The 26716-nt window shown below is 45.4% G+C and overlaps 1 protein-coding gene across 1 annotated transcript in view; it reads right to left on the bottom strand.

The window, feature by feature from the left end:
• PELI2 (pellino E3 ubiquitin protein ligase family member 2) overlaps positions 1–25997 on the bottom strand; it is a 222831-nt gene extending 196834 nt beyond the window's left edge. Inside the window, exon 1 of the mRNA XM_022570491.2 lies at positions 25673–25997. Within this exon, the coding sequence (XP_022426199.1) occupies positions 25673–25749 (77 nt within the window). The 5' untranslated portion in view covers positions 25750–25997. The remainder of the gene's footprint in view (positions 1–25672) is intronic.
• Between the last annotated feature and the right edge of the window lie 719 nt (positions 25998–26716).

Genomic DNA, 26716 nt, shown 5'->3' with positions numbered 1-26716 from the left:
TTTATTTCCCCCTTCATACATTTCTGTATTTTCCACATCTTCAACAATGAACACGTTACAGCTTCGTTAAGAAAAGGCAATTATTTGTAAAAAGAGATGAGGAGGTACCTCAATTTGCCACTGCTGTGACTGCAGGTTTCTAGTAACCTTGAGATTTCCCACTGAAACCCCTTCTTCTAGGAATGGCGTTCGGGGAAATGACAGGACAGAAAATGATTTCATTTTCATATTTGGGAAGAAATGGCTCTAAATGAAACATACTCCAGAAGTTTCTAAAGTCTAATATCTCTTGGCTAAGAAACTCAGAGTTAGCGGAAAAGCTATCACATCTAACTAAGCATTACGTTCCTAACTCTCTAAAACTCTGGCTGTGAGACACTGGAGGACAGTCACTGGTAAATGGGAGCAACCTCCTGGCCAAAGCGCCACATGGTCTCAGCTCAGTGGAGGGAACAAAGCCACCGTTAGAGGGTTATCGCATTCAAGATGCAGCACATCCCAATTCTGCACCACAGGTTTATAAGTCGATAATATATTTATTGCTTCTTTACTTCAAGAAAACCTGCGTTTAAAGGGTGAGCAGAAATGTAAAAGGCAGAACAGAGACCACTGCCACTATGTGAAGTTCTGCTCTTGAGCACACAGCTACCTTCTACTTCAAAGGCCACTAAAGAGGGGTGGGCGATTTCAAGTCACAGTAAATTAGAGATCAGTGCTGAAGAAAGAACTCTCTAGAACTGGAAGAGATCAGAACACGCTGATGCTGCATCAAACGGCTGCATACAATACACCTCACATTTGCTTAAGCCAATGCCTTTGTACAGTGCTACGAGGCACTTTCCTCTTAATAAAATACCTCAAATTCATGAATATGGCCCATGAAACAAATTACCTCCTAAGAACCGTGAGGCGAATTCCACCTCAGAAAAATCTTAGCAGACAAAAGAAGAACAGGTGTTTATTTGCCAGCTGGTCCTACGCATACACTCCTGAAGCAAGAGCACTGAAAGCTCGTGCAAGGTTCTGGTCAAACAACACCTGTGTACATTTAGATCCTATGCTACACACAGGAGACCTAATAATACCTGAAAAGTGTTAAACATTTTAGTTTTTGAATCATATTACCACTTTGTCTTAAACTGATTAAAAACAAGTTACACTTTTCTATACATGATGGGTGGTAACTAAACCCACTGTGGTCATCATTTTGCAAGGTATGTAAGTCAAGTGACTATGCTGTACACCTTGAACATCCACAGTGCTGTACGCCATCTCAATAAAACCGAAAGAAAATAAACAACAACAAAAAACAAATTATACTTTTATCTCATCCATGGGAACCCCAGGTTACAAGGAAACAGTTCAGGACTATGCACTGGCCATCTCAGCCTGATGGTCCAAGCTTTGCCACCAAAGCTTGCATTCCAACCAAACCAGACAAGACTACTGTTCTTTTATTACTGAACTAACACTCTCTTCGGTTGATGAAACAACTAGACAAAGTACAAGGGGAATGAGGATAGAAATAAACACTCGGCCGCTGTGCCAACTTCCACACGCTCTGGCCAGCAATCTTCCAAGCTCCATGCATCCGCCCATTCTCTTGGCCTTCCCTCCCTCGCCTACGGAACTGGCATCTCCAGATAACAAGTCAACCCCCGACCTGTCCACAGACCCCATCGGCTCTAGCACTTGCATCACCAGTTTTTCCACCTTGTGGTTGAACCAAAATTTCAAACTGAAAACGCTACTGAGTCCTTGGTATCAAGTTCAAAACTAAAAATAATTTTAAGCCTTGAACATTCTCTTTTCCTGCTGTCATTCCATGAGGAGGGCTTGACAAAGACCCTCCTAAAGAGGGCTGGGATCTTGCTGAGGGCTGTGCTGCCTCAGCACATAACCCTTTAAGTAACAGTCTTTACCTAGAAACTTTCAAAAGCAACTTCTTTCCAAAGCAGTCATTTTCAAACATCTGTTTAAAGTTAATGTCTTTTTCTTTGTAGCCCTCACTGTAAAGGTAAAATACAAATTAAGGATCCATTACTGTTGTATGTACTCTTGCTCTTGCTGCTTTCAATAAGTTAGATTAATTTGCACCTAACAAGAATGTATTCAAAGCATTCACTTAAAGCAACCACTAGTAGTACCTTTTTAAAATCATTTAAAATAGATACCCGGGATTGGAAGGAGTTTGTTTGTACTTGGAGGAAAAAGGGTTGTTATTAACTATTCTTTACAAGTCCTAAAGACATTAATGGGAAAGATGCATCAGTTCTGTAAAATTACAAACTTTTCAGATATACATATACTCATATCTGAGACTCCCTGCTCTGAATTACACACCTGAGGCATGATGCATGATTCAGCCATAACCAACAGGGCTGCATCTTCGTTTCACTCAGATGTGCACGAAGATGTCAACAAGGGAGGAGCGAGAGAAGGCGGAAGGAGGAAAGGCCCTTTTTCAGACAAGTACTCATTTCTGATGAAAGCCAATTTAAGCAGCAGTGACATGCTTGACCAATAACAAACCTCAAATCCTAAGATCCCACCTCCCCTTTTCAATAAGGAAGCTAGTTGGCACCACCCTTTCTGAAAAAAAAAAAAAAAAAAAAAAGCCTGATCTTACCAACTGGAAAGCTTGCTAACTAAATGGGAAGAGCGTGTGATGTGATTATTGTCAGGACTGCTGGCCTGAGCTTTTCTGTTTTCCATCTGTGCTAGGGGAGTCTCCCTGGTTACCAGAATTACATTTTTAGAAACATAACTTTATTTTTAATTTTATTTATTTATCTTTGGCTGTGCTGGGTCTTTGTTGCTGTGCGCGGGCTTTCTCTAGTCGTGGCTAGCGGGTTCGTTGCGGTGCGTGGGCCTCTCACTGTGGTGGCCTCTCTTGTTGCGGAGCACGGGCTCTAGGAGCAGGGGCTTCAGCCGTTGTGGCTCGTGGGCTCTAGGCGCACAGGCTTCAGTAGTTGTGGCGTGCGGGCCTAGCTGCTCTGCGGCATGTAGGATCCTCCTGGACCGGGGATCGAACCCACGCTCCTTGCATTGGCAGGCGGAATTCCCAACCACTGCGCCACCAGGGAAGTCCCAGAAACTTTACTTTAAAAAACAAATTTGCAACATGGAAGAACAACAACAACTAAAGGGCAAGCAGCAACACAAAAGCAAAAGCATAAAAAAAAAGGCCCTCAGGCACTTGACTCAAAAGTAAATCTAAGATTTACAAAAATAAACCAAAATACAAAGGTACCCAAAGAATAGGAAAGAAGGAAAGGTAAACAATGGGAAGAGGAGGAACAGAGAGGGGAAAAAGGAGTTGGTTCAAGAAGAAACTAACTTTAATGCAGCGATAACCAAAAAACTACAGGGTACTTTGCTTAACTCTGCTTAGTAAATAAGCAATTGCACACAAAATACAGATATACTAATTTTCATTATAGTTTCATAAATCAGCATAAGACAAATAAATCTTCAAACTACCAAATACAAAGAAAACTCAATATTTTTCAATCCCACTCTGCTCAGCAGCCCCACAAGCCTCTCTCCTCTCGCCTCTCCGCTACCGGTCCACCTGCCCTGTCTGTCTCCCTTTCCTCCCTCCCTCCGTCGCTCCCCCTGCCAGCACCACACCAAGGCAAATTTGGGTATGTAATGCCCTATCATGCAGGGCATCCGAGAAGCCAGGCCTGCGGTTAGACAATTAAGGATTCTGTGGCTTATCCAATGAGTCCATCTCTACCCAGCTGTCCCCGCAACTCTGTCGTCTACATCCTGAAGATCCCTCCAGCACCCTGTCAGCCGGGCCAGCTTGAATCACTTGTAACCCCCATTCTTTCCCACAGCCTCCCCACAGGTTCATCAATTTTGTCAGCAGGAAAGAAGTGAAAGCCAGGCTGGGAAAAGGCACCTGAGAAAACAAACACACCGACAGCACAGGAGAAATAATTGTTTCAACGTGAACTAAGTATTCCATAATCACGCTATTGAGACTTCAAACAAGTTGGATGGATGAACAATAGACATTACTAGACTGACAAGATATTGAAAACAATTTGCTCAGCGTAGCTTTCAGTTATGCCACAAATCAAGCACAGCTGGAAATAAAATGAATGCTATTTTAACCTGGTGGATCAAACCTTTACAGTTTTAATAGTCCATCCTTGGGCACGCATCTCTAACAATAAGACCCCACTTTTTCTTAAATGTGCCGAATTACTTTACGAAGTTTCCAAGGTCAGGGCTTTACAAATTCAAATTTGTAAATACCCTATTATACAATATTCCTGTTAAGCAGTTGCCATTTCAGTCTTTTTCTGTAGAGAGATAATAATTCATGAATATTTTTCAGTTACTGAAAGACAAAAAAAAAAAACCCTCAGAATCACCTGTACCTTGATTTGATTTAAAAGTTATAGGGGATTCCAAAGAGAGGAAATGCTCAAATCCTGAAAAACGCTTTGCTAATTCCACGGTAGGACTAAAACTCTAAACCTAAGGTGCTTTGTGTCAAAACCTACGTAAAAATACACGATCTGTTTGGGGATTCAGCACTTTCTGCTAACTACATGTACAGTTTTCAAAGAACTCTCCTGAACTGACTTTTACCTCCTCACGAAAAATGACTACTCTAAACAGAAACAGCCAGTTCATGGTGAAAGCAATTTTCTGAGCATTGTGATGCTCTGGTGAGCACAGAACAGACACAGGCTGCTGGGCGAGAGGGGCGGGCCGGGGCACATCCGAACCCTTGAGAGCAGGGTACACAGAGCAGCCTCCCCCAGCGGATGCGGGAAGCACGCATTCTAGGGCCTCCCAGAAACCACAGAGGTAAGGAAGTGATGGTCAGAGAGCAACTGCATCCCACAACAGATCAGCTGGTCCTCACTTCAAACTGAAATGTCTGCAGTCATGTAACATTCCGTGAGAATGATCTAAGCATCCCTCTTACAGGTTTCTGAACTTTTCTGCAAAAATGAACCCGTGTTTACTTCCCTAAATAAAGCATACTGGCAGCTTAAATGAACTCAGAACGGTTTAAGATCTTAAATTCAAACCACCAGCCTCAAATGTGATCACACAGACAATCCTGACTTTTAAACAGCTGCTGATAAAGTTAGAGATCACACGCGAACGTGAGTAGTCGTTTCTCTTGCCTTAACTATCCTGCTAAATACCCTAGGAAGGGGGGCAAGCACAAAACCACCTTTTCTACACGCGTACTTCATCTTCAGCAGAAGAACCAACCCTAACACATTCAGAGCACAGTAGTCTGGAGGTGACAAGGAGCCAGGGTACCTGAGAGGGGACCTGGGAAATAGTTTGCTGTCTTGGCCACAGAACAGGATCCAATGGCTCCCTACAGCTTGGGTTTATCATGCTTTTCCTCCACCTTAATCCAGATACAAAGCAATTACTTGTTACATGGCTCAAACAGCTCTTTTTTTTCCTCTTCTTACCCAGTCCAATGACTGAAATTTCTCAAATTTCACCCGAGCAAACCATCTTTCTACGCACAGTCAACAGCCTCTCCCAAGGAAAGAAAAGTTACTGCGGGATTCTTAGGCTAACGAAAGCCACAAACCACTTTCTGGAAGACGTTATAGACCCCATCTCAGGCTCCTGGCTGTAAACTCGATGCCCTCACCAATGCTGCAGTAAGCAGCAGGCGAAGGCTAGTTTCCACTGGGTGGGGGAAATTCACTTTGTTATGCTGCTACCCAACCAAACCTTCCCAGCTGACGTAGGAGCAGCCCCACACAACCATCACCTCCATCCGGAGGGCAGGGAAGAGCGACGGGGCTTTATCAAGGGGGAGATGGAACACAGACTAACTACACTGGCTGGCTCTCCACAGGAGATTCCTAGAGGAAGCTGCCAAAGGCAAACTGCCAAGGTCTCCCTGGAAAGGAATGATCTCAGAGCGCACACCTACGAAAAGAAGGAGGGGAAGAGGGAGGGGGAAGAAGGAGGGGACGAAAAGAAAGAGGAGTAGAAGAAAGACACGCATTCAACTTCTGAGTGAGACCATTGGCAGGTGTCCCATATAAATCCCATGCTTTATCCATCAATTAAAAACACTTGGCACTCAATAAGTTACATCAGAGGATGCCACAATTACCAAGGTCAGTGAGCTGGAGTACTCGATTATTATTTTTATTCTTGTTCAAACAAAGGCATCCCTCTAACTGAAGGGCCCTGGAGAATGATGTATCACGTATGACGCCTCTAGCTTTCCTTTCTGGTCCCAGTTCTCCTCAGCTGAAACCCTGATTTAATCTTGTTTTCAACAGCCCAATGCATTAAGCAAAACCACCAGTTTAAAAGGTTAAAAATATAATCTGGCAGCTAGCAGTGATGCTTCTAAGTTATACGCTCCACGGAAGCAAATATTTTGTTGCCACACTATCTAAATCCAGAGCCTCGGGGCGTGATCCAAGAAGCTGTGGACCTCAACACTCCACCCCACCCTCTGGGAGATACTGGAAAACCCAAATATGCTGAACGTAAGGGCACCAATGGAGCCCTCCGCCAACAGAAATGCCTTCCCTACAGTCGGCTCTTATAGAGAGCTCAGTCACCTCTAAGGTGATTTTTATTTTAAAAATCTTACTTATGGGAATAAAATGTTTGAGAAGGGTTGACAGAGGGTTCCCTTGAGTCCCAGTTTTCTGCCTTTTAAATTTACAGTGTTATTCAATGATTGCTAAGGTTAAGAAGAATCAATAAGGCAAGCCTAACCCATCAGAGACAGACTCGAGCAGATTCCATATATTGTATCTGGAAAAACATCATCATGAACTGTAATTTGTTTTTAATCTACAAATCTTAAACGTTCTCATCACAAGAAAAACAACTGTAGCTATGGACAGTGATGAATATGAACTAGATTTCCTACAGTGACCATTTCACAATACACACAAATATTAAATCATTGTGTCGTACAGCTGAAACTACTGTTATAGATGTCAAATTGTATCTCACTTAAAAAAAAATAGAGAGACTTCTGCTTAATCATCAGTTAACATAAAACTTCAGTGTTCCGTAGGTATGCCATTCCCGAAGCGTTCTGAGATCCGTAGTGTGAAAGCTGAGGTTATTAACTACGTAGCTAAGTTTTCTTGATAAGCAGAAAATGCAACACAACACATTGTTAGTCTTCTTTTACCCAGTTACTTCTGGTACAGAAGTGACAAGAGTTCTAGCTTTCGAAATGTATCCTACGAGAAAAATAAAGGCTGTTTTCAGTTTAGTAATAGTCACCATGTATATAGCTAATACATTGGTAACAGAAAGCCAAAAATGTCAGCTCTCGGAGAAACCTCACTTTAGACCGATCTTCAGTAATACATTGACTCATCAACCACCAACATTCCACCAAAATCACTGAGCTACCATCCCTAAACGTTATTTCCCATTTTGAGAAAAGAGCTGCCACTTCTAGAGCCTACTTTTATTGAGAGCAGGTGCCAAATAGTACACCAGAAAGAAAACCTACAAGGCAAAAACGATCAGCCAAATACCATAAAACATTCTCTTATTATAACCCAATCAAATGAACAAATTCATGAAGCCATTTTATAAAACCACAATCCACAAATCATATGGACTGCAGCTTACTCCCAAAGATCACGCACACACTGAGAAGCAGACCATTTCCTTTCTCCTTGTTGGTAAGTCATGAGTCAGCACTCTGTTCACAGAACCAGGTTTGTGTGTGTTTGATACTTAGAATACAGCTTGGGAGTTGCAGAGACACCACGAAGAAGGACCTTAATTCAAAATAATGTATAACCGCCACGCTGCTCTCCAATGTGTAGGTGATTTTTTAAAAATATCACCGCATTTGCCTTTTTATTTGTTATAAATCCCATGAATAATCTGAATTTTAGACATTTCATTATCTATTATGGTCCCTCTAAGAACTGGAGTTGGAATGGAGAAAGGAGACAAATATTCATTGGAGAATTCTAACTTCTAAACTGAAGGCAGGGTGGGGAATTGGATTGGGAGGGGGAGGGAGGCAGAAAAAAGGAAAACCAGGGAAGAAAGATGGCTTATATTCCCCTGCTATACACAGCTCTCTCCGGCAAAAGAAATAAGAGTTTAATGACAAGATTTCTGGTTCCTCGTGATAACGACTTTTTAAAAAATAAACAAAGAAAAGGAACGAAAAAATAAACTCAAGTTGGCTTCCAGAGCACCCCAGCTGTCTTGCTTCAAATATATAACGAGTTGTACTCAACATGGTAGAATGGAGGAAAAGTCAACAAACAGCAAGGATGTTTGCAGGGACATGAAAAAAGAACACATCACGAAACTGGCTGAACAGCAAACATCATATATACGTTATAAGCAGAAGGCTCTCTAAAAATCAAAGGAAAGGAGTTGGAAAGTAGAAGATGCAGAGTGAGAAAGTACACAAACCCCGCCAGCATGCAAACACAAAAGCCAGCTGTGATAAATATCAGGAAAAAATAATGGAAAGAATATTTATCTGTGACTTCAGAGTGGAAAGATAAGAAACCAGAGCGACTAATTTTGAGTAAAAATAAAGATTTATCACTGTCAAAGTGTGTTTGGATTTGTTGACTTTTCTAGGGAGATTTTTAATACTACATTTAAAGCTGAAAGCTGAAATTCCTGTCAGCTTCAGAACACATCCCTGTACTCAGCCACTTTAACCCCTTCTCTTTAAGTTTAAAAGGAAAATTTTAAATTCACCACCATCGCATTTCAGGGCCAAAGAGTCAACTGTCAACAAGTGCTCATCGCGTTCAGGTATCCAAGAGCTCTGCAATTTACCTTGGAAGATGCGAACAGGATAATACTTTTAGGAAGCTCATTAAAGAAACATAAATACACAAAATACTTACTGAAAAGTAAACAATCCTTTCTTAAAAGTCAGAGCAGGGAGCAAAGAAAAGGGGGAACAGGCTGTCCACGTTAGAATGCTCATATTTCCAGGGTGGCATTTCCTCATCCACATCCTTGACCTGCCACCAAGTGTCAGGTTCCAGCGAGGCGCTGGGACAGAGTGCAGGTGAGGGAGCCCCAGGCCCTGCCCTGACCGGGATCCTAAAGGAATAAACATTTACAAGGCACAGAGAGCTCACTAGAACTAACTGCTTCTGGCTGGAGGGAAAGGGAGGGGGAGTCAGGAAGGGCATCTTGCTGGAGATGACACCTGAGCTCAACTTTAGCAGGTGAGCGGGATGCAGCAAGCAGAGAGAACCACGTGCATGAAAGCAATTGAGAAAAGAGGAGACAGAAAGTTCTACGAACTCATAACGGGGGAGGCATAATGGAGGGGGCCAGAAAGTAGGCCCCAAGGGCAAGGAAGTAAGTTATCCTGGGCCTGACTGTGCATTTCACATGCAGAATTTGGAATCCTTCAAAGCATCCTTTTCTCTAAGTACCTAAGAAACTTGTTTTCAGAAGTCACGCCCTTAGCATACATAACTAGCCTTTTAGAGATCTTTTGAAGTCCTCAAACAATGGCTAGAATAACCCTGTATTTCTCCTCCTCCGATGTATCCTGTTAGAACAGAGACCTTAGAAATCACATGGCAATTCTAATACTGCAAACCCACCTCAAAAGAAAAAAAAAGCAGAACTTGTGTTAGATTATCTATTCACACATATCTACTCTGATAAAAAAATATGTATGGCTTACTTTAAATGTTTTTCTAATGTTAATTAAATTCTCTTAAAATGAAGGTCAGTTAGTTAATACTTTAAAAAGCAGCACATATACTACGTATAAATGAAGTATATAAAATATTTTTCAGCAGAGACGATATTAGAAGTGAATGTTCAAAAAATGAAAATAACAGCATGATTAGCATTTTCCTTCCTTTTTCCAAAATTTTCATTAATATTCTCTATATATCATTTTCTCAGCATACAGCTTTTTAAATTAATTCCATATTACCTGAATATAAATGGTCTGCCTTTAAAAAATTCCATTTACAAATTTATCAGTGGAGGAAAGCTAAATGATTAGTGTCAATGATTAGTGCTAACCTCTAAAAGTTACAAGAATCTGACACACAACTTAAAACTGGTTTAGGACTTGAGGACACGGGGAGGGGGAAGGGTAAGCTGCAATGAAGTAAGAGAGTGGCATGGACTTATATACACTACCAAACGTGAAACAGATAGCTAGCGGGAAGCAGCCACATAGCACAGGGAGATCAGCTCGGTGCCTTGTGACCACCTAGAGGGGTGGGATAGGGAGGGTGCGAGGTAGACGCAAGAGGGAGGGGATATGGGGATGTATGTATATGTATAGCTGATTCACTTTGTTGTACAGCAGAAACTAACACAACATTGTAAAGCAATTATACTCCAATAAAGATGTTAAAAAAATTAAACCTGTTTCAATCTAAAAGAAATTGGGGTGAAATAATTACACAAGGAAAATGGAAGAGTACGTGATTTATGGTAACTAACATGGGTGAGGATTCACGTGTATTAAAAAAAACCCAATTAGATCAGAGAAAGATTCATTTCAACTGAGAGTTAAGGGCTATGGAGAGCCCTTCTCCTGAGGGAGTGCAGCTCTATTGTCTGAATCTAATCTGAATGAAGGCAACAGGAAAAACCGGGGCAGGCATCCTCTGACCCTTCCCGTGGCCCTGAAGGAGAGGAACATAAAGGGAAGTGTAAGAGGACAAGCCATCAAGCAGTGAGAAAGGGTCAGATCCCCGCGGGGCTGTCGCCTATACCATTGTGTACCCCAGCCTGGCTGGTCCAGAGGGGAATCGCCAGCCTTTCTATTGTTATAATCCCAACTTCAGAATCTAATGCCAAACATTAAGCGTTCTACCCTTCAGAAAGCTATCAAAAGGCATTACTGATAACGACATAAGATGTATAGGCTCTGAGAAGTCCAATATGCATAAGCTTTAGAATCTGAGAGACCTGGATTCAAATTTCCTGAGCTTGCAAATCCTTTACTAACTGTGCAGGCTCCTAGGCGAAGCTCAGTCTCCAGGCATCTCCGCTTCCCCATTTCTCCAAGGACGGTGACATCACCTCCTCTGAGGCCTGAGGAAATTGAACACCTGGCAGGGGCGGGGCGCCCTGGCAGGCCTCCCACACCCTGCAAGGGACCCGGAGTTCTTACTGCCTCCTGCAGTCAGGAGATGGTACAGCAGCCGGGAGAAGGCACGAAGGGGAAAGCCCTGCTGGGACCTCCACACTACCAACAGAAGAAGCCGCCCCTGGAGAATGCGTGAAGGGGAGAACGTCTTCTCTTCCAGGGGGTCCCCTGGGGGCTAAGGAAGCCTGCAGGCTCACCACCCCGGCTAGACTGTGCTCCTTGGCACACACGAGGAGCAGTGGTATTTCTTATCCAACACGGAGTCTGTATGCTTAAATATCAGGGACAGGATTTCCAACTAATAAACCCAAAACATGAGCTCTGACAGTCAAGCGAAGTGCGGCTGCAGGGTGGGAGGAGGGCACACAGATTATTAAGGAGATGAAGATTTGTGTCTTTTCTCTCCCATCTGGGGAAAAGATGAGTTGTGCTATTTTTTAATGTTTAAAACAGTAGCACATGGGCAGACAACTGTTATAAGACAATAATTCAATTGAAGGGCATTCTAGTGTGTAAACCACTCAAGTTTCACCCTTGTGTAGTTTATTACATTATCAGAACCTCCTGATTGAATTACTTCCCTGCAGAGCTTCCAAGGCTCTGCTTTTCCCCCCATATAACATCTAATATTGCTTATCAAGAGGCTATATCTGTCCTTTGCTATTTTACCATCTGATATCTAAGGACACCTCTTTGTTAAGGACCTTTTTTTAGAAACCCTGGGTCGTGTGCATCTCACCACATCTGTAACCGAAAAGGCTTAACTGCCCTCCCAGGAAGGTCGAAACTGTACAACATAAAGCTACACCAGCTTCCAGAAGGGTCTAAGTCAACAGTTTCATCAAAGCCTTAACTGGCATCTGGTCTAAGTTAACACTCAGAATAAGCAAATAAAAGGCACTTTTCCTGGCCTGCTGTTGGCCTCTGGTTTTCGGATTAACTAAACCAGTGCCACTGCTGCGACAGGTTGTACTAAGGACTGTCAGGGAGGAGATGGAGGGAGTGGGGAAGGTCATTCCCCTTAGTCGACACTAACAGCAAGATCAAGAGACAAGAAAGGAAAAAATCAACACACAGGGACGTGAGAACCCAGGCAAAGGCAGACCTTCACTGGAGAAGAGAAGGGCTTGCAGCTCCTTTTCCAAGCTGTAAACAAAATACAAACTCGAGCCTAAGTCATCACAGACAATGGCAAAAGAAAAAAGATTTCAGGGGTGCATGCCACAACTAATGAGATTAAAGATTAGAAAAATAACTCATTGAATTGGCTTTGAAACTAGAGAAAATGAACTTTGAATTATTTTGGATTTACAAAAGCAGCTCTTCCTTGCAGCATTAATTTAACTGTAATATATTCAGGTACAAGAAGGCAGATATGAGGAGGGTTCGTGTTTTTATTCTCTGGAGATCATATATTTGATTTTTTTGAAAATATGTAAGTAGGCGCAATGCCTAAGTGGGCAAAGCACATATGTAGGCAATTTCCACCCCGCCTCAAAAGTTCATGTAAGTTGGAAACATTTAAAACAAAATTCAACCTCACTGGTAACTACATAAACGAGTCAAGTTTTGTGTCACTGTGTTTAAAAAGAATACCCAGTATGGAAAGGGTTTGGCTAAAAAATAAATGTAAAGGTACAAAACTGCTCAGACATACAGTAGAGGCAGGACTTAAGGACAAAGGTGCGGGGAGTCAGAAAGGCATGGGTTCGAATCAGAGCTCTGCCACATAATATAGTCCAGCGACCCTGCGCGAGCTTCTCAACCCCATGCGTGGCTCAAGTTCCTCATCTATAACACGGTGAGGGATGGTACCCACCTCCCCCGGTCGGAGCGGCTCTGCACAGGACCTGGCTAAGAGCAAGACACCATCACCACCACCCATGCGCCAGCCCTGGGTGCGCCTCTCCCAAAGAGAGAAAGAACCCAGCTGCTAAGCAGCAGCAGCCTAGCTGGAACTTCCTCATCCTTGCAGAAAAAAGAGATAAAAAGCTCAGATCCCGATGCTCCCTCTTTAAGGATGATTTTAAACTGCAGGCGTCTGACCAGGGACCTCCACTTCAATTCAAAAGGAGGGAAGGCACTGAGGACAAGGTAAAAGTTGAGATGGGAGCCAGGAGCAAGCAGGGCAGTGATCAGAGACCCCGAAGAAACTGCCAAGCTCGCAAGAATACAAGTCTACTCTGCTCTGCTCTCCGAGCAACCAGAGACACTGGTCTGTGGGCAATGTGGTCCTGTGCCCACACTTCTGCTGCTGGTCCAGCTCAGCCAGAGACAGTCAAGACCCTGGGCTTCACTAACAGCCAGGAGGAGCACCTGGTATTCCTCCCTAAGGGCGAGTCACTGGATGGTTTGCACACTCAGCTTCCTCGGAGCAGGGGAAGGAGGGCTGTGGGGCTGTGGGGCTGCAGGTCCTCTCTGCCCAGGGGAAAATGCATGTGGGATGCCATCTATTGGGCATCTGGGGAAAGCGAGGCTCTAGAGGATAGCTGGCTGAGTGTGTAAAGGTTCTTTGATCCCTGACTGCCCTCCTGGGTGGGGTCTGACCCCAAAATACCCATCGGTTCCAGCACAAGTTTCCAAAATATGCTACTGAGTGAACGAGTGATGGCTTTATCCCACCACGGCCATCTCTCAGGAGAGGGCTCCTCCCAGCACAAGCCACTGTCCCTTGGTGGGGAAGGGAGACAAAGGTAGGGGGAAATAAACTACGAAAGAGGAAACGCAGACCCATTTGGAGATTTCAAAGAAGATCCAACCTGTGGATCAGAAAGCTGAAATGTGCCTGCTATCTCCACATGGAATAACTCCTCGAAATGCTGTCAAGGCTTCCCGATCCTGGCGGCCTATATCATTACAGGGTCCATGCTGCCTTCCCTTCCAAGTCTCTCTCATTACACTGGCCCTCCAACCCCGTAATTTCCAAACTCACTGATGTCTCTCAGCACCTCAGCTTCTACGCACACCGCTCTTTCCCTCGTGACCCTCGGCTAATTCCTACTCAGCCTTTCCATCTCAGCTTAAACGGGATCCTTCCCTCTGCACAAAAACAAGTTCCGACCCCTACAGTGTACCCTCATAAAGCCCTGTACCTCATGGCAGCACCTGGCCAGCTTAATCTGCTTAAAGTCCCTCTTCCCTGATGGACGATAAGCTCCAGGAAGGCAGGGACCACTGTGTCATTACCTCTGTATCCCCAGTGCAAGCAGATGCCAACCAGATGATACTCCAACTTCATCTCCTTCCCCAAGCACTTCAGCCTCCTGCCAAATCCCTCAAAGTTCCTAAACCCCACACCTTTCCTACTACTGCTCCATAAAAATTCAGGCCACCTTTTAAAACTCTGCTCAAGGGCTGCCTTCTCCAGGATATGTTCCCAATCTCCTAGCAATACACATGCCTTTGACCTTCACCCTGGTGGAAAGACTCAGGCTTCACAGCAATACAAACCTACCTTCCAATCAGGCCCTGCCACTGACAAGATGAGTTACCTGAACTGAGGCCTCATGTCCCAAATAATGAAATCTAACTCCTGGGACTGATTAAGAAAAAAACGAAAGAACCTGGCACGCAGTGCACCTGAAATAACGGCTCCCTCCATCCACCCCTCCTCAACACCATGTATGATTTGTTGCTTAGTTATTTGTCTTGCCCTTAGATGTAGGCCCCTGGAGGGCATTTCCTTATGTGGGTTTCTAAATGTGAGATCACTGGCGTCACCGAAACAGCAACCATAACAGCAATCACCTCACACGTACTGAGTGGTTCAAAGTTTACTGCATACGTTTAGATACTGCCTAATTTCTAGCATGTACAGTGAATCCCACATTTAATTAAATATGTCCATACAGAATACATGTGCAGTAACATATAGCTACCTATATATTTGGTATCCCAAAGAGTCTAGTGTAGTTTTAAGCTTTAAAATCTCCAAAATTATAAAAGCTACAAACTTACAAAATACACCATTTGGGAGTGTATTTAAGTTTCTTTTACACTTAGTTCACAAATTTTGAATGCAAAAGTTTTCATTTTACATGTTTCAGTCCTTCTGATTAAAACTGTCAAATGTTAAAACTTCCCAAACAGAATTTGGGGAATTTTAAGACATTCCATTCATTTCAGCTACTACAGGAATCCTTTTTTCGGCAAGGTGCTCAGTTTGAAGGCAGTCACTGGCAGAATCTACACCTGTAGTTCTTTCTCTGCACCCCGAGGACCATGCACGTGGCTGGCAGCTCGGCTGCTGTCACAACTGTCTCCTTCTGGAAGGAAAACACTGGCCCAGCCCAGACTTCACCACGCCACAGCCACCTTCTGTCTTTGCTCACTTCCTACCCAGCACATAACTTGGCTCCATGGGGTCAATGAGACCTGGGAAGTATTTCAGGAACTGCACCTCCTTCCTACCGCTGACAGTCACAGACAGGTACAACCCACACAAATGAGCTCTTCATCGCCCTGTACTTGCACGATGCTAGTATAGATGACCTCCCCTCCTCAAACCTCTGTTAGTACTATTATTTCACGTTGGGTGGCCTTTAAAATGCTGAAAATCGGCTTAAAGCTGCTTATGCTACCGTCTTCCAGAAGCATGCGTCTCAGCTCAGCCGGGCCATTCTTCAACTGCCTGCTCTCAATGAATTTCAGGAGCTAATACTGATTATGGAGATTAATGAACGCAAAGAGATCATAGATGGCTTATACATGATACAAGTTATTCCACAACTGCTTTTGTTAGCTACGGTTTTCAGGCCGTACAGTACTTAATGTTTGGAATAACTCATCTAAAAGGCTGAAATTGTGCTTATTAAAATAATCAATAACCTGAAAGAAACAAAAACTCAGTGAATTATTTCCTGTTAGTCTGTCAGATCTGACAACCGAACCACATGCAAATGTAATACTGTGGTGTTTCAGTTGTCTACTGCTGTGTAACAAACCACCCCCAAACATAATGGCTTCAAAGGACAACTGGCACTTAGAATTCGTTAATTCAGCAGAACTAGAAGGAAAGGGCTCATCTCTGCTCCATGCAGTGTGGCCTGGGGCAGCTTGACGGACCAAGAAGCCACCATGGCTTCACTCACAGGTCAGCTGCCTCAGCTGGGTGGCTGGAATGGCTGGGGGATGACCAGGCCTCCTCTCCTTTTGTAATCTCTCACCCACCAGGGCCACCCTCTCCAGCAGGGTAGTCAGACGTCTTTATACGGCAGCTGCCTTCTAAGAAGATGTTGAGGACTGAATTTATATGTTGAAGTCCAAACCCTCAGTACACTTCAGAATGTGAATGTATTTGGAGACAGGGTCTTGAAAGAGGTAGTTAAGGTTAAATTAGGTCACATGGGTGGGCCCTAATCCAATATGATTGGTGTCCTTATAAGAAAAGGAAGGGCCACCAGGGATGGGCACCCACACAGAAAAAGCCACGTGAGGACACAGCGAGAGACAGCCATCTGCAAGCCAAGGAGAGAGGCCTCAAGAGAAACCCAACATGCCAACACCTCGATATTGGACTTCCAGCCTCCAAAACTATAAGAAAATAAGTTTCTGCTGTTTAAGCCACCTAGCCCGTGGTATTTTGTCATGGCAGCCCCAGCAGACTAATATAGAGAACAGAAACAGAAGATACAACACCCCTTAAGGCAACATCCAAAAGTCACAGACCTCTGTCACAAAGACTGGTCAGAGCAAATCACAAAACTAGCTCAGATGCACGAGGAGGGGATCCACCTCCTGAGAGAGGTCCGGCACGCTGGCTGTATTTGAAGATGACAGAGGAAGAATGTGGGACTAAGTTAAAACCCTGAGTTCTCTTATCTGATCTCCAACTGCCTGCAAATCCTGTTGGGAAAGTTGGGTAATGTCCACCTCAATACATGGCCTTTAGATATAACTCTTTCATTGAATGGTTTACAGAGTCAAACAACTGAATGCTTATTATGTGAAAACAGTTCTCAAGCAGTTTATGTTGAGAAGCATAAACTGCTGACACACATAGTACAGTTACCTGTTCGCTCCAATAGCTCTCCTGCATACCCTATACAAATAGCCATAGAGCAAAACTACAGACTCCATTCTGAATTCTACCCAAGAGCATGTAAAAACAAAAGCACCCAAACCCTAAAGCAGTCTCAAGTACCACAGCAGGGACCCAGTCTGTAAGTTTCTGGGATCTGGCAAGAAGCACACTTCTTTGTGTTTGTGGTCCTTGTGCAAAAAGGGCCTCTCCTCAAGGTCATCGATTCATCAGTCAAGCGCTCCAGAAAACCCTCACTGCTCACCCATCACAAGTTCTGATTATAATTAGAGCCCCCCACAACCGTGTAGCAGGAAGCACGAGAAGGCCAGGTATGGACCGGAAAGGAGGAGGGGCCTCGGGGGCTCCTCGAAGGGACTTGGTAATAGTAAACAGCCGTTTCATACCAACAGCCTGGAAGCCAAACACACAACTGCCTGCTCTGGTTGGATTCTGCTAAACCAGTACTAATTAGAATGGGAGCACAGAGCTTGAAATAATGATTCTCATCCTAAACACAGAGCAAGAAAAGCAGGGTACGAACGGAGTTAAGTGTTTGCAAGCGAGAAGCATTATGTGGACGGCTGGAAATAAAACCTCAATCGAGAATGACTTGCAGTAGTCTTAAACCTGCTGCCGAAAATACCCCTAATGCATATTTATTAGGTCTGTCATCCAAGAGGCTTGTACCCCCCAGCCGTCGTTAGTCATTAGTAGGCACTAATGACCGCGGCCTTGCAGCACCACCCTAGCGCGCTGCAACGCAGCTCCGAGCAGCTGGTGGAATGGGAACAGACGGCCTGCTTCCCTTCAAGGCAGAACTTTCTGCAGGTGACAAAATGACTGTTAGGTGACTGACAAAAAGAAAAACAAAAGTTGAAACAGGAATATCTGACGTCAGTAAAGTACATGTTTAGTATCGCAGGGAGCCTTTAACTTGGGCCCTTAAGGTTGAGAGGACTGTTTACAAAGCTGCAGCTGCGCTACAGAACCAGAATCTGCGTTCCTTCCAAATCGAGAAACAGTCACCGAACCCCAGAGACACCTCTGAGCTGAGCAGGGCGCTGCAGTGTGCCAGAGAAACCCAACCTCCCATGCACCTGAAAAGGCATACCTCGCACTCCAAGGGGGGTAGAAGTCACCCCTTGTCCTCAAAGGGTCAACTCTTCTTGGAGGGAGGAGCAGATCTTCTCAATGAGCCCTAGTGGAACGCAATTACCACTCTGGGCACGTGGCGAGCAGCGCAGCGGACTGAACCCTGCGTGTGTCTAGGGACGTTAAATGTATGTCCTTCTACTTGTTTGCTCTTCTATTTTACCTTTAGTAAATGGTTTACATACTTTGCCTCCTTAACTAACAGGATACTCGGAATCCTTTGGCGTAAGAGTGAAACCCACTCAGGGTGGCTTAAACCGGAAAAAAGTAAATAAAAACTGAAAAAGATGGGGGACTCTCAGAGGATACAGGGTTACTTTCTCAGAAAAGTTTCCCCTGACTTTCCTGTCTACAAGGGCCCCCACTACCTTATCTCCAGCACTTGACCTGGCTAGTTCCCCCACACACACAACAAGCACTCTCCTCCCCTTATCCTGCTTCATCTTCCTCCTGACACTCTCTGAAATTAAATGCTGCATCTACCTGCATGCCGACTCATTTGCACCACCCATCTCCCCCACTCACAGGTGAGCTCCCTGCAGGCGGGGCCATCTGTCTCACTCCTACTGTATGCAGCCCAGTGTCTGGGGCAGTGCTGGCCCTCAGTCAGTATTTTTGAGTCACTGAATGAGTGGCTGGTCACTTGCAACCCTGGACAGTGGGTGCAACTGGATCTCATGAGGGACAGGAACCAGAAACTGGAACCCAGACAGCAGCTGGCTCCCATACGCCCCAGTCCCTCTCTGCCTGGGCTTCTCCTTCCACCGGCGCTGCTGCAGCCCTCTTTGCAGAAGTGCTTTCTCCACTCCAAGTTTCAGAGCTGAAAATCCAGCTACAGTCTCCCACGCCTTTAGGGTAAAGTCCCAAATCCTGCTGGACCTGCCCTCCCGCCCTCATCTCTCACATTATGCATTCCAACCACTCTCTTCTAGTCATTCGGGGCTTTTCTCCATTCCTCAAAGGAGCATGTGTGCTCACCTCTGGGTCGTAGAATACTCCTCCTCCTAGAGCAATCTTTCCCTCTACCTCCACCTGGCTAACCCCTTCTCATCCTGGCACATGGTTAGGTGACCCTGTTAATGTGCCCCCCGCCACAGCTTATACTCTAAACTGCTTTCTATGCAGGATCCACAGCGGCAGAGATGATACCTGTCTTGTTCACCACTACATCCCTTAGTGCCAAGGACAGCATCCGACACATAGCAGATGCTCAAATATTTGTGGAATAAATAAATGAACTGTGTATTTGTACTACCTGTTCCCTAAAGGGCTGTGACAAGAATAAGACAGCAATTCACGTGTCTGCCTTGTCTTGCTGTATCCCCCATGCCTGGAAGAGCACAATCCCAATAAATATTTGTTGAATGAATAAATCCCTGGCTTGCCTGATGTAACTCCACCCCTTTCTCTCCCACTTGGGAAAACATAGCAGATGCGAGTGCGTAAAATCATGTTATTAAAGGGACATTTTGGAATCATTTAAAAGATCCATACTTTATTACGTGTCATAAATTACCGGCCATGTACCTCAAAACTGATCGTCACATACTAAGGTGGCTGAGAACAGCTGATTTAGACAAAGCTAACAAATGTGAAGCATTTTCTGCTCTCGTTATTTTTATTTTCCAGAAGATAAAAGTGACAGTAAGCTCAATAAGAACCATTAACAGAATCATTCTTACCCTCGACTGACTTTCTTCTTATAGATTCTGCTCACGCCAGGGGAAACCCTTAGTTAAATCAAAAGATGTCAAAAATTCCTTTTCAGTTATTTTTCTCCCATACCAAGGAGCTCCATCAAGAGCTACTGTCTCCATTCCAAAGACAATCTATGGCCCCACCTTGCTGATCCCCACATAACACACACAAAACCACTGCCTCAATGTGACAATACTGGTCTCCCTCAAATACAGCAACTGGCATGGTTTTGGTTTTTGGTCTTTCCTGTGTACATGTTTTATCCTTTTGATAAAATATGTTTTGGTAAAGGTGCTGGAACCTGTATCAACCTGGTTTTACTTTTGTTTACCTAAAGCATACCCAAACGTTAATTATATGATGAAATACAACTGAAAACGAAAAGTCCTAATGAAGGTTTCAGGCTTGGTGTGTTAAAGAGAGAAACAAATAAATCTGAGAGAGCCAGACAAGAAACCACACAGACAGCCACATACTCCAAACAAGGCTAAAGTTAGTAAAGGAAAATATAGCAACCCAAAGCCAGTCACATCATGACCCTTAATAGCCTACAGAAGTAGACACTCCATCCACACAAACAGAGCTGAGCTCTACAGATCACCCTACATGCTGAGCGACAGCAAAGATTTTGTTTTGTATTCTTTTTTTTTAAGTTCAAAGACCTTTTAGTCTATAAAGGACACGAGTGTTTGATGTCTGGGCCCAAATTAGAGAGGACGATGAGAAAAGGAAAAGTGTTAGGATGTATTTTAAGGTTTCTTATTACTACCAAGGGGAGGGGTCAAGGCAAAATGCCAAGGTTAAGACAAAAATGGTCATCTAGAAATCGGAGCTGCTTGTTTCAAAAAATAAAGACCATAAACTCTTCCAGCAACAGTCCTCTTTGTCTTACCTGATAAAATGCTACACAATCCAAAGGGAAATAGGCACGTACCCCTGACCTTTAGCCGTTTGTAGATCTTGGTCAGTTTCAATTACAATATTTTTGAGTCATATCTGTAGAAATTCTTAACGCTTTTTTGTGCGAAGGATCCTTTTGGCAGTCTGGTAAAGTATACTGAGCCCTTTTCAGAAAAAAAAAATTTTTAATAAATTTATTTATTTATTTTTGGCTGCGTCAGGATCCTCATTGCTGCGCGTGGGCTTTCTCTAGTTGCGGCAAGCAGGGGCTGCTTCCTCGTTGCGGTGCGCAGGCTTCTCATTGCGGTGGCTTCTCTTGTTGTGGAGCACGGGCTCTAGGCACATGGGCTTCAGTAGCTGTGGTTCGTGGGCTCAGCTGTTGTGGCTCGCGGGCTCTAGAGCACAGGCTCAGTAGTTGTGGCACATGGGCTTAGTTGCTCCGCGGCACATGGGATCTTCCCGGACCAGGGCTCAAACTAGTGTCCCCTGCATTGGCAGGAGGATTCTTAACCACCGCGCCACCAGGGAAGTCCAGAAAAATATTTTTAAATGCATAAAATACAATATAAAGGATTAAAAATGGAATCAATTATACTTGGTTATCAAGATAGTTTTAAGTTGTGATACAATAATGTATGTACTTCTGGATTAATGTATTAACGAATCTAGCAGCAGGTCTATCTGTTGCCTATACACATAATGGAGTGAAATGCTAAATCTCAGTTTGAATACAGTAAAAATAAAGATGATTTTCCCCCATCTAAGTTCAAGGGCTCCCTGGATTCCATCTGTGGACCCTAGGTTAAAAACCTTTGGATGAGAAAGCCAATAAAAATACATTTTGTGAAGCATCAAATGAAAAAGAAAGTCTTGCAAAATGCATTATCCATTCAACTGTGAGGTGAGGGGAACTAAGAATAAGCAATATTTTTCCAGAAACCATGATGGGCCATTAGTCAGCAAGAGAGCTGCAGCCTTTAAATTGAATCCAGAAAGAGATTCAGCTCCCCTCATAAAAGTTACAAGAAAAATTGAAGCTTTGAGGAGCTGACTGGACTCTGCTAACAGCACTGCTGGACTCTGCCCTGAAGTGGGGAAACAGTGACCCGGCAGCGTAGTGATCCAGCTCAACTATGACCTTGAACAAATCCCCTTCCTTCCGGGAGCCTCAGTTGCTTCATCAGTAAAATTAAAGAGCTGAACATGTACCGTGACCTCTTAGGGCCCTTTCAGTTCTAAAATCTCAGCATCAGATGATCTCTTCCTTATGTTGATTATTTCAGCCCACTGAGTTTAATTTCAAAACATCACTGACTTCCTTAAACTTGGAACAGAAAGTTTTACCAAATTTTGAACACCCTCATGTACAACCTAACACCAATGTACCAAATATACGTATACCATTACAAGTTTTAAAAATGCCTGTTTTGCACATCTCTACTTCCAAAAAAGTAATCACAGCATCAATCTTTTCTGCTATTAAAACACAGTTCCCATTCGAATTCTAACACCTTCACCTTAAGAATATACAAAATCAACACATGCTGGGCTACCTAGACTATGTTAACTATATGTTTTCAACATTTCAGCCAATGAACAATATGACAGGGTATAAACCAGAAAGGTCCTTGACAACTACCTAATCCAATCATATTTCATTATTTCTAAAGAAACAGAGAAAGGGTAAGGGCCTAAGTCACTATCACAAAGCCAGTGGGCAAGAAAGGAATTCAATCCAGGTCTCCTGACTGCTGGTTCATCCTCTCCTCATGAACTATACCAAACTGCCTCTCAAATCCTGACACACTTCCCCAACTTCAACATTTTAGCCAGGTTTAAATTAACAGCAAAAAAGACCTGACAGGTAGACCAGTCCTTTTCTCTATCTTCCATTACATAATGGACACAACAATGAGTTGTGGCTACGATGCATTCACTGGTTGAAATCAAGAAATAATTAAATTCTACCAATCTGCCAAGAAAATGATGACCCTACTAAAATCCTAACTAGCTGGCAATTCTCTTAATATTGTGTAAAGCACGAAAAGACGCAGAAGCATCTATATATGGATACAGACATATACATATATAGCTCCTCAGTCTGCTCTCCAGGACCTCTTAGCAACATTTTACTATGAAATTTAGAAGCAAACAAAAAGGGCTACCACACAACCGTTTTTTATTTTTTAAATGAAAAACACACTGTATTTTACAAGCAAAAAGCTTCTATCAATATCAATATTGGGCATTTTTAGATCTCAAGGTTAACTTTATCAGTGAGAAAACCTACTAGAATTCTCTGCCATTATTTATGTTCTAGATGATCAGACATGCAAATCTGATAATAATTTTTATTTGTTACTGCTGTTTTAAAAGGGAGAGTCCTGTCTCAAGTCCTAAGGGTAGGATAATGATTAATAAGGGTCTCTTTAAAGTCTCCCTACCTTTTCACCATTTCCCCCGCATTCTTCAAATGTGTTCAATATCGCTAGAGAGTCAGAAAACTACTCTCAAAAACAGAAAAAGGCCACAATTCTTCTGAAGTATTCAAAAACCAGACGAGCATCTTCTCAGAACCTGGTCTCAACTCACCTTTCACTTCCTCAGAGAGACCTTCCCTGACCTCCCAGCTAAAGAAGCAAGACCTGCCTACAACAGACATTTCCCAAGCTAACCCACTTCTGCTGAGAACTTGGCAGCACCCAAAATTGCCATTTACTATTCCTTTGTTTACATGTTTCCTCCTGTTTATACCTGCCACTCCACACTAAAATGAAACCTCCTTGTTCACTGCTGGAGCCGGTATGCCTAAACAGTGCTGGCACATAGTAGGTGCACAAATAACTGCTGAGTGGCCCAAAGTATTGATGTAAGTGCCAACTCTGTCATATGAAGTGTCTCCTGAAAAAGCATTCTTAAAGGACAGAGCACATGCAATTGGCAACGCATTTACATAGCCTACTTTAGAGTAAGCCTGTGATACTAGGACAATCCAGGGTATAAATCCCTTTCAGGGCTTTGGAATGCCCAGCACTTCCAGCTGTGAATACAAAACCCTCTCCAGGCCCATTCACACACTGCTTTCATGAAACATCTCAACAACGATTTCCTCAAAAGGAAATAATGAAATAAAGTCCTGGCCTAAGTTAATCTTTCGTGTCAGGTTCACAATGTTAAACATACTTTGAAGCCAGCCACACAAACAAAACCAAACTGCACAATATTTAGGCTGGGCTGAGATTACATAAAACAAGCTAAACTCTGGCTTTTTTCCTCCCATTCCTCTCTCCTTCCAGTGAACCCTGATATCTGTCTTTTAAGTACAATTAGATGCAGGTGAGAAAAATGCTTATCTGCAAACAGCTTCCAAATAGGTAATGAGATTTCCAATGATATTCCACCTAATACTGTAGCAACAAGGTAAGTTGGACTAGACAACTTAGAGCTGAGCTGTGTCTGGAAGCTCCTCTTAAAAATTCTTCTTTTTAAAATTATGTTTAAGTCGGCACTTACTTCAAAGTATTCAGTTATCAAAACACATTTTTCAGAGTGCCCTGAGTTTTTCCATACCCATGACTCTTCGCATGTGTGCTAAGCCTACCTTTCAGCACCCATAATGTTAAGAATACAGGTCTTTCAAGAGAGAAGGACAAAAGCGCGGGTTCTCAGGAGTGACAGATCCAAAGAGAAAAATAATCCTTTCTCTTCCAATACTAAACCCAAGTTGCTTCTTCTCCGGAGTTTCCCCGCACTTTCCCCTCCCCACTCCGCTCCCCTTTCACTGCCCACTTTACCCTGCTTTAATCCTGGCGAAGCCTTTCTCTTGGCTTATTAAGGGTAAACAATAGAAATGTCACAAGGAAACTCAGGAAGAAAATGAAGTCTCTAATTGCTGCCGTTTAACGACTGTAGATAATTACTATCTTCAAAATGTGGTTTTCACAAGCGGAGGGAGTCGAGGCGGGTGAGACTGGCGAGCTCCCCGCCGCTGGGAGGACATCTGCGAGGCCGAATCCCAGGACCGAGGGACGAAAGGGATGCGGTCCCGTGCCCGGGAGCCCGGGGTGGGGGGCAGCGGCGTTCCTGCCCACTCCGGGACACTCCCGACCGAGTCACAGACAGTTCAGTGCCCTCGGGCTGCGGCTACCCGTGGCGATCACCATAACAATATGCAAAGCGCTGCCCGTGGACGCCCCCCGCGCGGATCCCACTGCCCGCTGCGGCCGAGCCGGCGGTGCCGCGCCTGGAGTTCCGGGCCCCGGGCTCACAGTAAGCGGGGTCAGAGGGCCCCCGGGGGACTCTCAGCTTCGCCAAGGTGGTGGTGGTGGGGGGTGTCCTCGGACACCGCGTGGTGCCTGCGACGGCGGTGCCTCAGCCCTGGCCACTACCCCCGCTACCCGGCCCGGGGCGCGCAGGGAAGTCGAACCCCTATCCCTGCGGTACCGCCGACGACTTGGTCCCCGAACGCTGAGCCCCGCGGGGCGCGGGGTCGCCCCAGTCCCCGCCGCTGCCGCCGCCCCGGGCTGGCCGCGACCCGCCACTTCCTTCGCCACCGTCCTCGGCGCGGATAGCGCATCCCGGTGCCCGCCGCAGCGCCCCGCGCGCGCCTCCCCGCCCCCGCCGTCCCAGCCCTCCGAGCCGCTCGCGCCGACCCAAGCGCCCGGGCGATCCCCAAAGAGCCCCCGAGCCACCCCGCTGGCCCTGCTCGGGGATGCGGGCGCGCTGCTGCCACCCAGCCCGGAGCGCTTGCCGCCCGCCCCAAAGCTCCCCGGGTCGGGGACCCCCGGACTTACCCCAGAACCACCAGCTCCCCGTATTTCACCGGCTCCTTGTTGAGGGCGCAGTGCTCCTCCTGGCCGGGGGAAAACATGGAGCCCTGCTCGGCCGCCGCCGTCGCCTCCGCCGCGACCCCCGCCGAGTCCGCGCCGCCGCTACAATCCCATCCCGAGAAGGGAGTGAGCGCGCCAGGGAAGGGCACGGCGGCGAAGGGGGCGCGGGGCGGCCAATCCCGCGGCTGCTCCGTCGTGGCTGCGCGGCTGCCCTGCCGGGCTCTCCGGAGCTCCGCGCAGCGCGGCTGCCCCGAGCCGGACTCGGCAACAAATGGAACCAGGCAGCAGGGGGACCTACCCGCGCCGAGCGCCTGAGCCGCAGCCGCCGCCGAAGCCCCGCGGGAGGGAGGAAGGGAAAGAGCGAGAAAGCTAGGGAGGGGCGGGGGCAGCGGGCGGGGGAAGGGCGGGGGAGGGCGAGGGGCGGGGGCCGGACCGCTGAGCCGCCCCGCGGGCGCACGGGCAGGTGGGAGCCGCCCGGCCCTCCGCTAGACGCCCGCAGCCCCCCCGCCCACCCGGGGCCCCCTCCCCCGGCGCGTGGGGCCGCCCACGTCCCCTCCCCGCCCCCCTCGGGCCCTGCGGTGGATCGCCCGGGTGTTATGTAAACATAGAGTAAAAGGGAAAAGAAATTCTTAAAGGAGCAGCTCTATTTTTTTTTTTTTCTCGCTTCCTTTCCCAAACTTAACAGCGCGGGGTCCACAGCCCTGGTCGCCGAGTTCTCCAGCGGCTGAAGGCTGCGCAGGATCCCGGAAGCACAGCGGTCAAGATTCCCAAGCCTAGCCTAGTTTCCCCAGGTTAGTTAGCTGTAAATAAAGAACTTGCTCTCGGGGTATGAGAGCATTTGCTTTCCCGGTGTCACTGTGTCGCGGCACACATCCGGAGGTGTCGCACAGGCGCACCTGGGTGCCTCCTCTTCCAAAACCAAGTCCTTAAGAGCTTGAAGACGTCTAGAAATTTGGAGGGGCTCGCCAATTGGCACTGGATTAGAGGGAGTCTTGAAGGCACTTGAAG

This window comes from Delphinapterus leucas, chromosome 2 (assembly GCF_059928025.1).
Source record: "Delphinapterus leucas isolate spDelLeu-1000000601 "Yukka" chromosome 2, BTC_Dleu_Yukka2, whole genome shotgun sequence".
NCBI classification, from domain to species: domain Eukaryota; kingdom Metazoa; phylum Chordata; class Mammalia; order Artiodactyla; family Monodontidae; genus Delphinapterus; species Delphinapterus leucas.
This window is presented reverse-complemented; position numbering and strand designations above follow the sequence as displayed.